Source organism: Budorcas taxicolor, chromosome 13 (assembly GCF_023091745.1).
Source record: "Budorcas taxicolor isolate Tak-1 chromosome 13, Takin1.1, whole genome shotgun sequence".
Classification (NCBI taxonomy): domain Eukaryota; kingdom Metazoa; phylum Chordata; class Mammalia; order Artiodactyla; family Bovidae; genus Budorcas; species Budorcas taxicolor.
In genome coordinates, this window is record NC_068922.1 from 46,002,467 (window position 1) to 46,015,362 (window position 12,896).

A 12,896-nucleotide genomic window follows, 5' to 3' on the forward strand; every position below is an offset into this window, starting at 1 on the left:
GAGTTCCCCTTTCAGTATCCTATCATTTTGCCTTTTCATACTGTTCATGGGGTTCTCAAGGCAAGAATACTGATGTGGTTTGCCATTCCCTTCTCCAGTGGACCACATTCTATCAGACCTCTCCACCATGACCCGCCCGTCCTGGGTGGCCCCACACATCGTGGCTTGGTTTCATTGAGTTAGACAAGGCTGTGGTCCATGTGATCAGATTGGCTAGTTTTCTGTGATTATGGTTTCAGTGTGTCTGCCTTCTGATGCTCTCTCTCAGCACCTACTGTCTTACTTGGGTTTCTCTCACCTTGGACGTGGGGTATCTTCACGGCTGCTCCAGCAAAGTGCAGCTGCTGCTCCTTACCTTGGACGAGGGGTATCTCCTCACAGCCTCCCCTTCTGACCTTGAACGTGGAGTAGCTCCTCTCGGCCTTCCAGCGCCCACGCAGCCGCAGCTCCCTGGACGTGGGGTAGCTCCTCTTGGCTGCCTCTCCTGACCTCGGGTATGCGGTAGCTCATCTCTGCCGCAACCCTTGACCTTGGGTGTGAGTCCTAGTGCCATGTAAAATGACAAAGAAGAGATTCAGGCTCTAGCCAGGGGAGAGCCAGGCATCTCCAGGCTCAGCCTCTCAGCTTGTTTCTCTCTTCCAGAGAAGATTCAGAGGCCAGTCCAAACTGGAGTTCACATTGCCAAGGACCTGGTTGGTAGTATGGTCAGTCACAACCTGAAACCTCTCCGAGTAGCACAGTGACTGCCTCTGGGTGCTATCAATACGTTGGAAAGGAACTTCAGTTCTTAGAAACCATGAGAACATATGCCAAGAATTATCTGAGATCTGTAAGAGAAGGTGCCCATGCAAACTCAAATGTCATCTATATTGTTTGATACCTTCAGTGAGGTATACAAAAGAATAATGCATTTTCACGAATTCTAAAACTTATATAGAAATCTTGTAAAGAAGGCATCTACTGTCCATCCATGTCATCGTGTGTGTATCAATGCTGATATCACTATGGTATTTCACATATAATTTGCATGCAAAGCAGTTGAGCATTTCTATAATACAATATAATGCAGACTTAAGTGTACAGAAATTTTTTAAAAAGACCAAGTAGTAAAGTTAATCTGTCTTGTTCAAGCTAGTGCTTCATGTAACTGTGGTGGGTGTGGGTGTGGGGGCTCTGGAGCAGAAAGATGGTGAACAGTGACAAGGCAGTACCCCACCTGCTGCTGTCCCTTCTGGGTGTAGAGACGCCCCCCCACCGGACCGTAGGGAGCAGCTCTGGGCTCCCAGGTCCCATCTCAGTCCCTCAACCTCAGAGAGAGGTAACCCCACTGTCCCCATTTTTAGATGAAGTAACTATCACAGTGGTCTTAAGTAGCTTTTCCAAGGCTACACAGCTGGGAGACCATAGAGCCAGGCCTCGGATTTAGACTGGGTTTGCAGCCCGCTGCCTGGGTACTAAGTGTGGTTTCTGAATGGACACAAAGGTGAAAAGAACTTCTCAAGAGGTGAGAAGGAGCCCAGACGTCGGCGCTGTACACGCGGCTCCTTCTCTGGCCCGCCTGTGCTCAGCGTTCAGAGACCAGACGGCTGCAGAGCCTCTGATGGTCAGTGTCCAAACTATGGTGTGACGCCGGCCGAGCTGGACCAGGGCGGAGTCATGTCCCAGCTCCTCCTCTGAGCCCATCCCGCTCAGAGGTGCTGTCCAGTACCCCCCCCACACCCATCTTATGCATCCCCCCACCCCTGTCTTACGCGGCTCTCATCTCCTAGTGAGCAGCAGCAAGCACCTGGCCAGGAAGTTCCGGGGGCACCTGCGCACAAAGATCGAGTCTGGGGAGGGGACGGTGCCTGTGCGCGGCCCCGGCGCGGTGCAGACCTGGGATGGCGTCCTGCTGGGCGAGCAGCTGGTCACCATGTCCTGCACAGACAAGATCGCCAGGTAACAGCCCCTCTCCTCACGTGAGAGCCGCCCTGGTGTGGGGAGGGGATGAGGGCTGTGGTCCTGGAGGGGGCTAGTCTGATACTGAGGTGCACCCTGCAGTCCCGGACTCTGCCCACATCCCCCACCTCCCTGGAGAGTCAGGCAGAGCTGTCAGAGGGGCAGCTGAGGCTCGGAGAGGCAGACACCCAGGGACCTGGGGAGCCGGGCAGCGGGGACCCCAGGCCCCGGACCCTGACCCTGCACACGGAGGTGGCCCAGTACACTCGGTGCCCCTGTGGCTTCCTGGGCTACACAACAGATAAAACCTGAGCCCCTGTAAACAGGGATCTGGAATCTTGAGGGAAATGACCAACAGGCTGCAGGAGAAACAGGGCTGCTTACTGCCCTGGAGGGACCAACCACCCTGGCCCAACCACATAAACCAAAGCACTGATTTCTGCAGCAAAGAGAAGTGCCCATAGCATCAGCTGGCTCCTCTGTCAGAAGAAAACACACCCTCCCCTGTGATGTTCTCACCCCTCATCAAGAGGGAAAAGCAGCTGTTTCCAGCATGAGGGAGTCTTCCTGCTACCCCAAGAGCGCTGGGCCTCTGACTGACCCCTAGAAAGTGAAGTGGACAGATGATGCAAAATTGAAGATTTACCGTCTCTAGGACCTCAAACATCAGGGGACAGAGAGTGAAACTCGCTACAAGGCCAGCGTGGTGTGGGGCATCGACAGTTCCCACGGACATGGCAGGTCTTTCTGGCCTGGCTGTGAGAGGCGATCCAAACCCTCCGTCACAGGCGAATGCCAAAACGCCACCCCCTGAAAGGACGGGAAATGGGTTTGGGGGTCTTTAGCTCTTGTTTCTCAGAGTCCAGAGGCTTATAAAAGTCTAAATCTTCAGGAACTAACGTTCCTTTAGATATAGTTTCTAATTTTAAGCACTTGAACTTGATTATCGATTGCAATGCGTCTTTAAGTGAACAGATTAAAACTTTCTCCATAAAAATGAACTGCAAGTAGTTATAGCTGCTGTCCAGGGACTTCGGCGCTGAGATCTCGACCCATGGGGGTCCCTCCCTCTGAGTATGGGCAGGGCAGTCTGGGCTGGGGCCACCCGGGCAGTCCCATGGGTCCTCCGGGCACAGAGAGTACATCCCTCCTTAAAGAGGCGAGCTTCCCAGGATCGCCCCTTCAGGTATTGTTGGCGTTTCAGTGACCGACAGACAGACACAAATGTATTTCTTTAAGATTATCTACACTGAAACCAGATCTGGAACTGTCTTGTCTGTCAACACTGCGGAAACCAGATCTGAAACTTTCTTCTCTGTCAACACTGCGGTGATATCACTGTTTGAACCAGCAGAAAGGCATTCTCCCATTCCCTCCAGAAAACTGAAAACTCTCCAATTTGGGTTCAGGGTGACTTTGGCTTTATCGACAGCATTGGCTGGACAAGTTAAACTCCTACAGCCAGGCCAGGAGAAAGCTGATCATCTCTGGTGCGAAGGTGATTAGGAGGAAGCCAGATACAGAATTTGTTTGTCTTTAGACAATCCCACAGCCAGAACCATTCAGATACAGTTTTGTTCCAAGCCAGTCCACGGACGGCCTCTGGAATGCTGACCTCATCGTTTGAGAAAGGGCTTTGTTATCCATGGGGATGGCCTCTCCATGGCCTCTCATGCCCCCAGCAATGTCCTCTCCTTCATACCTTTCAGATGCCACCTCTCTGGGAAAATCGCCCACCAAACCCCAAGGACAGCCCTCCACTCCTTTCAAGGAGACAGGATGTGACTCACAGAAATGACCACAATCATTTTTTTAAGTGAAGTTATGCAAATCTGATAGGCTAAAGTAAACGTTTCATAAAACCAATGACTGTTTAAATTGTGGGACTAAACTGTTTGTGTGTAAATATTACCTTTTATATTCCACTTGAGTTTTATGTGGGTGAGCACATTACTTTAATGACCCACACTTATGGAGGGGGGGATGTGCCTCCATCCTCGCCAGCCAGATGGCTGCCTTTTCTTGCATGAGATTAAAAGATGTTTCTCATTCACCTCGATGCTTCTGAGGCAAATTAATATCACCAGCTAAATTGCTTGTGTTTTTGGAATAAAATTTAAAGAGAACTTTTTAAGGCAATTGGTGTCACAGGTTCCCGGAGCAGACTGCTCTCCAGGTAGGCCTGCTGGTTTGAGCGTTCGGTAATTAATGGAAAGAATTCCGTGTTAATTGACTGCTTCGGGAAAGGGAAATATAATGACTCCTTATTAATCATGAAAGGAAATGTACGGCGTGGAGGCCCCACAATAATCGCTCTAACCGCAGAGAAATGTTAATTAATGAAAAGAACAATGATGTAAGAAATTAGCTGCATGATGCTGGTGCTGCGAATGGAGGCTAGATTTTAAGCACATTATTTAGAATGGAAACCGCAGGATCCTGCCTTAAATAACACATACGCGGAACCATGTTCCACCCAAATTTAGGGGAAAGTCTCACAAGGGCCTGTCACCTTTGCTGGCAGAAGCCGACATGTACCCAGAGCAGCTTTCATTTTGGAGCCCCGTGCTCTGCTCAGGGCCCCTGAAGTCAAAGCAGCCCCGAGCCCAGTGAATTCGTTGGGTCACCGGAGCAGGCCCCACCCACTGCCAGGTCCCCCCGGGGCAGGAACCCAGGGCCTGACCCCCATCTCCCCCCAGGTGGAACGTGCTGGGCCTGCAGGGCGCACTACTCTGCCACTTCATCGAGCCCGTGTACCTGCACAGCATCGTGGTGGGCAGCCTGCGCCACACCGGCCACCTCTCCCGCGTCATGAGCCACCGGACCCAGGACGTCGGCCAGCTGCCTGCCTCCTACCGGCACAACCGGCCCCTGCTCAGCGGTAAGGAGGCCATCCTCAGACGCACACCCCTGTATCAGCCCTGGGCCCCAGGGCAGGCTTTCCAGGTCCGGCCCACAGCCGCTTAAGACCCAGCGCCCGGTACGTGGAAGGCCAGGCGGGCAGATGAAGGCACTGGTGACGGCCCAGGGTGGACTCCCCGCATGCGCCATGTCACTGTCAGGGACACAGAAGCACAGGCAATGAGCACGCGTGTCCAGCGGCGGGGGGGACCCAGGGCCGTGGGCCACCCCGACCTGACCCAGGAGCGAGCTCCTGAGTGTCCCCCCACCCTGGGAGGGGGCACAGCCCAGGGTCCTGAGGACCGGGAGTCACATGGCCCTGCCCTGGCAGCCGCCTAGCTCTGGGCTCTGTGGGGGTGACCCTCCATCCCAAAGAGCCTGTCCTGACCGGCGTTCCCAGGAAGGTAGAAGAGGGGCATTTCTGCGCTCCCCGTGCTTCTCCCCTGCAGGGGGCCAGGCGGACGCATGTAGACCCCCAGGGACCAGCCGGTCCAGGGCTTGGGCTTGGATGAGATCCTCAGAAAAAGGAGACAGACGGTGGAGGGCTGTGGTGAGAGTCAGCCTAGGAGTGTGTGGGACCCTGAAATTGTTCACTTAGGAGCCGAGGGGCACTGGTGGTACCCACAGGGTGGCAGTGAAAACAGGAGGCGCTGAGCTGTGAGGGTGCCCACAGGCCAGGCCAGCTCCCCAGAGGAGGCACCCCCCACCCCTGGTCCCCCCGCCCCCATGGTGGTCCCCGGCCAAGGACAGCATCTTGGACCCCAGAGCTCAGACAGGGCAGGAGAGCACTGGAGCTAGGCCTGCCTGGTGCTCAGAGACCCAGGCTTCTTATGCACGAGACCCTGTTCCTAAGACCTGCAACCCTCTGCCAGAATTAGGGAGCCCCCTCAGATGCCAGGGCCAGAGAGGGGCCTCGGGAAACTGCAGGGAGGCCATGGGACAGGGGTCGCAGGGGCCATCTAGGACCATGGCCCAGCTTTCCTCACTGTGACCTTGGCCTGACCTGTGGTGGACGGGGTCCCCTCACACCCCTCCCCACCGTGAACAGTGCCTGCAAGTCTGGCCCAAAGCAGTGCCCAGGGGTCCCCGGGCCTGAGCCCAGGCAGATGATGGCTACCAACAGCCTGGGGGTGGCTCTCCGAGGAGGTTGGCGCCCACAGGGGCTGGGTCTGCAGTGCAGTGACTTCCAGCACCAGGCGCTGCTGCCCTGGGAACTAAGTGGTCCCATCCACTGTCCAGCCATCCAGCCGTCCGCTCAGGAGCAGCAGGCTGCGGAGGAGCAGCGTGTGGACAGGATGGGTGTCCCGTGGCTGGATCCAGGTGTCGGGAGGGTGAAGGGGGTGGGGGTGGGGAGGGGCTGGGCTGAACACCCTGCAGCATCAGGACCATGAACATGAGGCCAAATGCATCCTCTGCCCACTCCTGTGTGACCCCAGCAGGACCCGGGGACTGGCCACGTTGGCTGCACACAGAGTGGAAGGGCATGGAAGGCACGTGGCCGAAGGCCCAGGGTCAGCGCCCCTCCTCGAGGCCACCGTCCTCTGTGGTTTAGAATCTACAGCAGCCCCTGGGCTTAGAAGAAACCAGTTTAATGCTCTGCTGTCTTGAAATGCAAACACAGGCCAGTTTCCAGTCCATACTGGGCCCTCTGGTCACCTCGCCATGCCGGCAGCCCTGCACACTCAGGCTTCGCTTCTTTTCACTCCATCTTGTGTCCGTGACCCTGGTATCCACCCCATGGGAAGCTGGCATGCAGCAGGTGTCCCATGAACACGTGTTCTCAGGCAGCCTTCCCATGACTCCATCCATTCCCCAGTCCATAGGACAAACATCCAGAGAGGAGACATGCGGGCCGTGTCCTCATTGGACAGCCTTGCCTCCAACACCCTGGGTGCACCCGAGCCCAGTGACAGCGGCTGCCCACCCCTCCCTCAGCCCTGGTTCCTGCTGGGCAGGCAGCGCTCACACCCGGCACCTGGCCTCTCTTGGCAGGAGTGAGTCAGGCGGAAGCGCGACAGCCTGGGAAGGCGCCCCACTTCAGCGTGAACTGGGTGGTGGGCACAGCGGACGTGGAGGTCATCGACGCCACCACTGGGAGGCGGAGCTGTGGCCGCTCCTCCCGGCTCTGCAAGCACAGGCTCTCGGCGCGCTGGGCGCGGCTCTACGGCAAGGTGAGGGCCGCTCCCTCCCAGGGTCTGAGGGCAGGGGATGGCGGGGGGCACAGGTGGGGCCAGGTGACTGCAGACACACCAACTGGTCCTCTGGGGCCCCCAGACGTGGCCCCTCCAAGCAGGTCCCCCACCCACAGCAGGCTCTCCCTGTGGCCCCAGAAACAGATGGAAAGGGGCTCAGTGGTGAACGGCTGTGGCCGGCCCAGCCTGTGAAAAGTCTACAGGGACTTCAGAGTCAATGTGGTTCTGGTTCAGACAGGAGACAGATGCTCCAAGGTTAGCTCACCTCAGTTACATGGCAGTGAGTATCAGGGCTGCGGACCGGCCACCGAGCAGCTGGAGCCCCCACCACGGCCCCCGCTGGCCAGGCCGCTCCCGGCAGGCTCACGGCCCCTCTCGCTCTGTTCCACAGCTGAGCACGCGGATCCCACGGCACGGGGACACACCATCCATGTACTGTGAAGCCAAGCTGGGGGCGCGCACCTACCAGGCCGTCAAACAGCAGCTGTGCAGAGCGTTCCAGAAGGCCGGCCTGGGCACATGGGTGAGGAAGCCACCAGAGCAAGACCAGTTCCTGCTAGCGCTGTGAGGCCGGCAGGGCACACCGCGTGCGGCGGGCGCCCCCACGGTGCTGACCCGCACCGAGCGTTCGCTTTCCTCTGGTTTCCAGAAACATGCGTGTCCAAGCTCGGGTGAGCAACTTGCCTTGAGTTAGGGGCGTGGTGCCTCTCTGATGGCCGCTCCCAGGAGGCCAGGACCAAGGTCGCCCACCACACCCCGCTTCCAGCACAGACGGCCCTGTCTCCCTCCCCCGTGTGTCCAAGGGAGCTTCCATTCAGGCCAGAGGTGCCAAGTGCTGCCTTGAAAAGTGCCGAGGTGTAGCTGGTGAGAAGCAGCCAGGCCCACCCAGCGCCCCAACCCCGCCACGCACCTCCCGACCGAGGGGCTCCCACAAGCACAGCGTGTGGGAATTCAGGGTAAGCCACGAGTGAAGAGAAAAGCCATGGGCTCCTCCCCAAAGAAGCCAGAAAGCACGAGCTGTCGCGTTCATCGGTTTCAGTTTTTATTCCACTTCCTTTCAAAAGGACTCAAGGTGCATGATATTAAGGAGCCCCAAAACAGGACCAGAGAGTGAAGCATTCTCACAGAGCAAAGGGTCAGTTCCCAAAGCACCACGGCCACGATCAAAGACCTGAGGGACCCATCTGTGGACATCCAGTGACGAGAGCCCCACACCATCGCCCCCATGGCCACGTCCCTGGTGGATGACGACTCAACAGCACAGACGAGGTCTGAGCCACTTGGAGTCGTCTCGTCCCAGACCGAGTCCTGCCCTTGTGACTGAGCTTTATTAGAAAGCAAGCCCAGAGCACACGGAACCTGCCGGATCTTGGTCCCCGATCTTGGCTCTCCGATCTCCGTCCTGAATGACAAAACCTTCATTCAAGCAGCTGCAGCAGCGCAGCAAGCAGGGTTCTGCCACTTCTGGGTCCCCCGCCTCACGCATCCAGGCCACCTGGGATTGAGGGGGCAGGAACCTGAGCCCGCTGCATGCAGTGGGGAGACACCCAGGACACCCTCAGCCCATCGTACACCTCTCACCGCCAAGGACTCATGTCTGGCTCCATCATACTAGTCAACCAGCCCCTATTTCCTCCAGTTAAAAGATCTGGCATTCTTGGTGCAAAATAGAGACAGCAAAGCTCCATAGCAGCCCAGGCTCCTCACTTAAGCTGAGAAATGCAGGCACAGCGTTGCACTCACAGATCCCACAACAACAGGGCAAAAGCAAGACAAAGCGAGCTGCCGGTATTTGTCACAAGTCTGGAAGGAGACGCTTCTCCTAGGATTTAATATAAAGTCAAACTCAGCACTCTAGTTCTTTGACAAGAGAAGACTGGCACGGCAGTGGACAACTTTTCCAAGATAAAGTTTCAAGAGAGATGAAAACGTTCTTGCAAACAGATGACTCATAGTGATCTTTCATAATAACTGAGGAAAGACAGTAAAATCTTAATTCTACACAGCCAGGGTCAAGGCCAGTTGATGTAAGTCTCTGATCCTCCGACGTCTCACCGAACGAAGTTCAGACAGCTAGAGACCTTGGGCCGGTTGTGACTCTGACTCTGGAGCCTGAGTCGGAGCCCTTCTCTCAAGGCTGGAGGCACAGCCTGGTCCTGGCTCTGAGCAGAACCCCAGCTCGCAGCACCCTGAGCTAATCCTCGGGGACACCATCCACGCTTCATACGAAGGATCTCCCGGCACAGGGAGCAAATGACAGGGATGATGCAGGGGGTGACCCACCAACGAGGCGGGGGTGCCACCCAAAGTACTTGCTTAGGGGCTCAGAAGGCGCCCACCCACCCGTCATGAGCCTCTCCCAGGGCCTGGGTCAGGGCTGCATGTTCACGTTCATCTGAGGCACTGGGTTTCCACAAACCACCCCAACTGATATATAAACAGCTGCTCCTGAGGAGGTTGGCACCTGACACTCAGTGCCTGTGAGCACCAGCCTGGGGCCAGTCTGTCGTGTCAGGAGGGTGCCTCTAGGCAGGAGAGGTGGACAAGGAGTCATCTGCAGGGCCCACCTGCAGCAAGACAAGGGTCCAGGGGCAGCAGGAAGCCAGGGCTCAGGGCCTGGGACTTTGCCATGAGTGAGCAGGAAATGAGGAGGGGCCCCGGGGTTCCCGGCACAGGAGGGCAAGCGGGGACAGGAGCTGGGACAAGTGAAAGCTCGAGGAGGGGTCTAGCGTGGTGGGAGGGCCCAGCTCAGGTCCTCCCGGAGCCCAGAGGTGCCTCTCCCTCCTCTCCAGGCCCCAGGAGCCTGGCCCTGCTTAGGTGGGCCCGCCTGCACATTTTAATTGGAAAAACCTGGGGAGTTTGAGTCAAGCAGAGCCTGACACCTCCTGGACCCCACCTGTGGTCTCTGTGAGAAGAAAACTTGAGTTCCCCTGAAAGCAGGACAGAGCCAACGAAAGGGCTCACCGTCCACTGCCCGCAGAACCTGCCGGAGCACCATCTATGCCTCCGCACTCACACTTGCCCTGCTGGGTCACATCCACCAGCCCCATGGCATCCACCTCATTCCCCAGTGCACACGGCTCCATGGGGGAAGGCCTGGGGCTCCATGTCCAGAGCGTCTTGGCGGGACCCACCCGCAGAGTCGGGAGGGGGCAGCGGGTCGCACATGTGACAGCAAGTTGCTCGATTCGAGGTTTGTGTTTTTGTTTTTACCAAGCAAAGGATGTGCAGGTCTATGACTGCTGTTGCCTTTTGCTCCTGAGTCTGTTCATAGCTGGAGGCTACAGTGTCTTAACATCCACTGTTCCTCAGAACCATCAACAAGCTTTTCAAGCAGGCGCAGCTCATATTTTCCCACATGATTCCTTTTTCACAGTATTCTGTTCTTACCGGTAAAGTTAAATGCATTTTTTCTTTCTTTTTTTTTTCAGTATAATGTTTATCATGTCTGGAGAGCCATAAGTAGTAAATACAAGGTATATCAATGCCCAGAATAGAATAGTTAGAGTATTTTGATGAAATCCTATTTTTAGATTAAAAATTTCAAGATGTGTCTATAGTATCTTGTTTAAAGAAATTAAAAAGACATTTGAAACTTAGACATTTTTAATTTAGAGAAACTTCTATACCCATTTTTTAAGAAGCCATTCCAATGAAATCGTCTAATTGGCCCCAAAATACAACAAGTAGCACTTTCTGATGAGACCAAAGGGAAGTCAGGAAAGCCTGTTTATGGACCACCCCTCAGCGGCCAGGTGAGCCTGAGCTCCTCCCCATCGTCCCACATACCCCCTGGCCCCGCATGGAGTCCCTGCAGGGGGTGGGCGGTGGGGAGGAAGCTCTGACTTGGGAGGGCCCCTGGGGGCCCCTGCCTGCCCTCTGCCCAGTCCTGACTCACCCCCCGCTGCTACACTTCGGGTTCTGGGAATGCGGGATGCTCCAGCTCCTGCTAAGATCCCCCCACAAACTGAATCAGATCAAATGAAGGGTGCAAGTGGCGGTGCGGGGAGGCAGAAACAAGAGGCAGAGGCAGCTGCTGCCTCCGGCTGCCTCTTCTTTCTCACGCTCTCTCCCTCCTCGACCTCCCCCCTTTCTCTTGCCTGGCCCCCCATCCTGGCACCACTGCGCGCCAGGTCTCGGGTGCGTGTCTGCCCTGAGCCCACTCGTTGACTGTTTCAGGTCTTTGCTCAGGACTAGGCGGCCCCTGGCGTGTTCCTGTGATTTCGTGTTCAGTCTCTTCAGAGCCCTGGAGCCTGTTCACCAAAAGGGACACTGACACCACAGCTCTGAACACGCAGGCCCGGTCGTATCACCGCTGCAGGGACGTGTGGGCAGCACCGGCCCTGGAGAAAGAAACGCCTGGTTCCCAGCTCCTGTGAGAAAGGGAGCCGGGGAGAAACACCCTCCAAAGACAAACAACCTGAACTCTAGGGCCGAGTGTCACACAGGCACTAGGCTTCTACCACTCTGCAGTACATGCATCAGTAAAAAAGGAAAAACACTTTCCCAGCAGTGCCCAGTTAATTTTCAGCATTTTTTAAGCAAAAGGAACTTAATAAATAGTAATTCTTAAGTGAAAGTAAAGTATGTACATGAAAAGCATGACTGAATGGCAATATTGTAACGATCAATGTACATTTGTAATATTTGTAAAAAAAATCCGAAACCTTAAAATATGAATTTACATATGTTAATTTGCCTCTGAGTTCTGTAAATTGCACTTTACAGAGAAGTGAAATCTGATAAGTGAATGTTTCTGTTAAGTGAATAAAAACATTAAGCACAATTGTGCTTTCCTCGGGTGTTGGGCCTTTCTCATCAGGCAGAGTTCTAGGGGCTCAGAATCCACAGAAGGTCTGCCCCCACGAAGAAACGGCAGGGTCAGCTTCTGAACTTTCATCTTCTTACAGGAGTGCATCTGAGATCAGGCCCCAGTCTGGAGGGAAACAAGCCCAAGGTGAAAAAGACAACAGATGCCCCCTGGTGGCCAGAGGCAGGGGACAGGGACTCCACCGGACAGGGACTCTGGGGGGACAGGAACTCCACCGGACAGGGACTCTGGGGACAGGGGGCTCTGGGGGGACAGGGACTCCACCGGACAGGGACGCTGGGGGGACAGGGACTCCAGGGACAGGGACTCTGCGGGGACAGGGACTCTGCGGGGACAGGGACTCCACCGGACAGGGACTCTTGGTGGACAGGGACTCTTGGTGGACAAAGACTCCGGGGGGACAGGGACTCCGGGGGGACAGGGACTCCTCTGGACAGGGACTCCACCTCCACTGGACAGGGACTCAGGGGACAGGGACTCCGGGGAGACAGGGACTCGGGGAACAGGGACTCCACTGGACAGGGACTCGGGAGACAGGGACTCTGGGGACAGGGACTCAGGGGACAGGGACTCGGGGGACAGGGACTCCAGGTGAGGTGAATGGGCTGAGTGCAAGCAGCGTGTGACCATCCTATCACAGGTGGGGCCACAAGAGTGTCCGCGCAGGCGATGACTCAGGCTGTCCCCTGGGTCTCACAGACAAAGTCCACCGGGAGTCGCCCTCCCCCCAGGGCCACTCCAGCTGGAGCTGGAACTGGAGGGGACCACACCGCCCACAGGAGACAAACGGCACCTGGCGGCCAGGAGGTCAGCTCAGGGTCCTTCCTCCCAGGAAAGCGGCCTGGTGAGAGTTAGCCTGTGGTCTGGACACGGGGCCACCCAGACTCCATGTGGGGGCTCCTCAGACCCAAGTTTACCCAAGTTCATGGGACAGGACAGTGACCACATGACTGGCCAGTAGCCCCACGGGAAGCAGGGCACCCAGGCGGGAGGGTCACTCAGCAACACTGTGAACCCTCAGGGAGACAGGTCCT

The 12,896-nt window shown here is 56.3% G+C and overlaps 1 protein-coding gene across 1 annotated transcript in view; it reads left to right on the plus strand.

The window, feature by feature from the left end:
* Positions 1-7,599, plus strand: part of ADARB2 (adenosine deaminase RNA specific B2 (inactive)) — a 237,677-nt gene extending 230,078 nt beyond the window's left edge. Inside the window, exons 7-10 of the mRNA XM_052651313.1 lie at positions 1,770-1,938; positions 4,638-4,819; positions 6,832-7,010; positions 7,423-7,599. Coding sequence (XP_052507273.1) covers positions 1,770-1,938; positions 4,638-4,819; positions 6,832-7,010; positions 7,423-7,599 — 707 coding nt within the window. The remainder of the gene's footprint in view (positions 1-1,769; positions 1,939-4,637; positions 4,820-6,831; positions 7,011-7,422) is intronic.
* Positions 7,600-12,896: the final 5,297 nt, after the last annotated feature.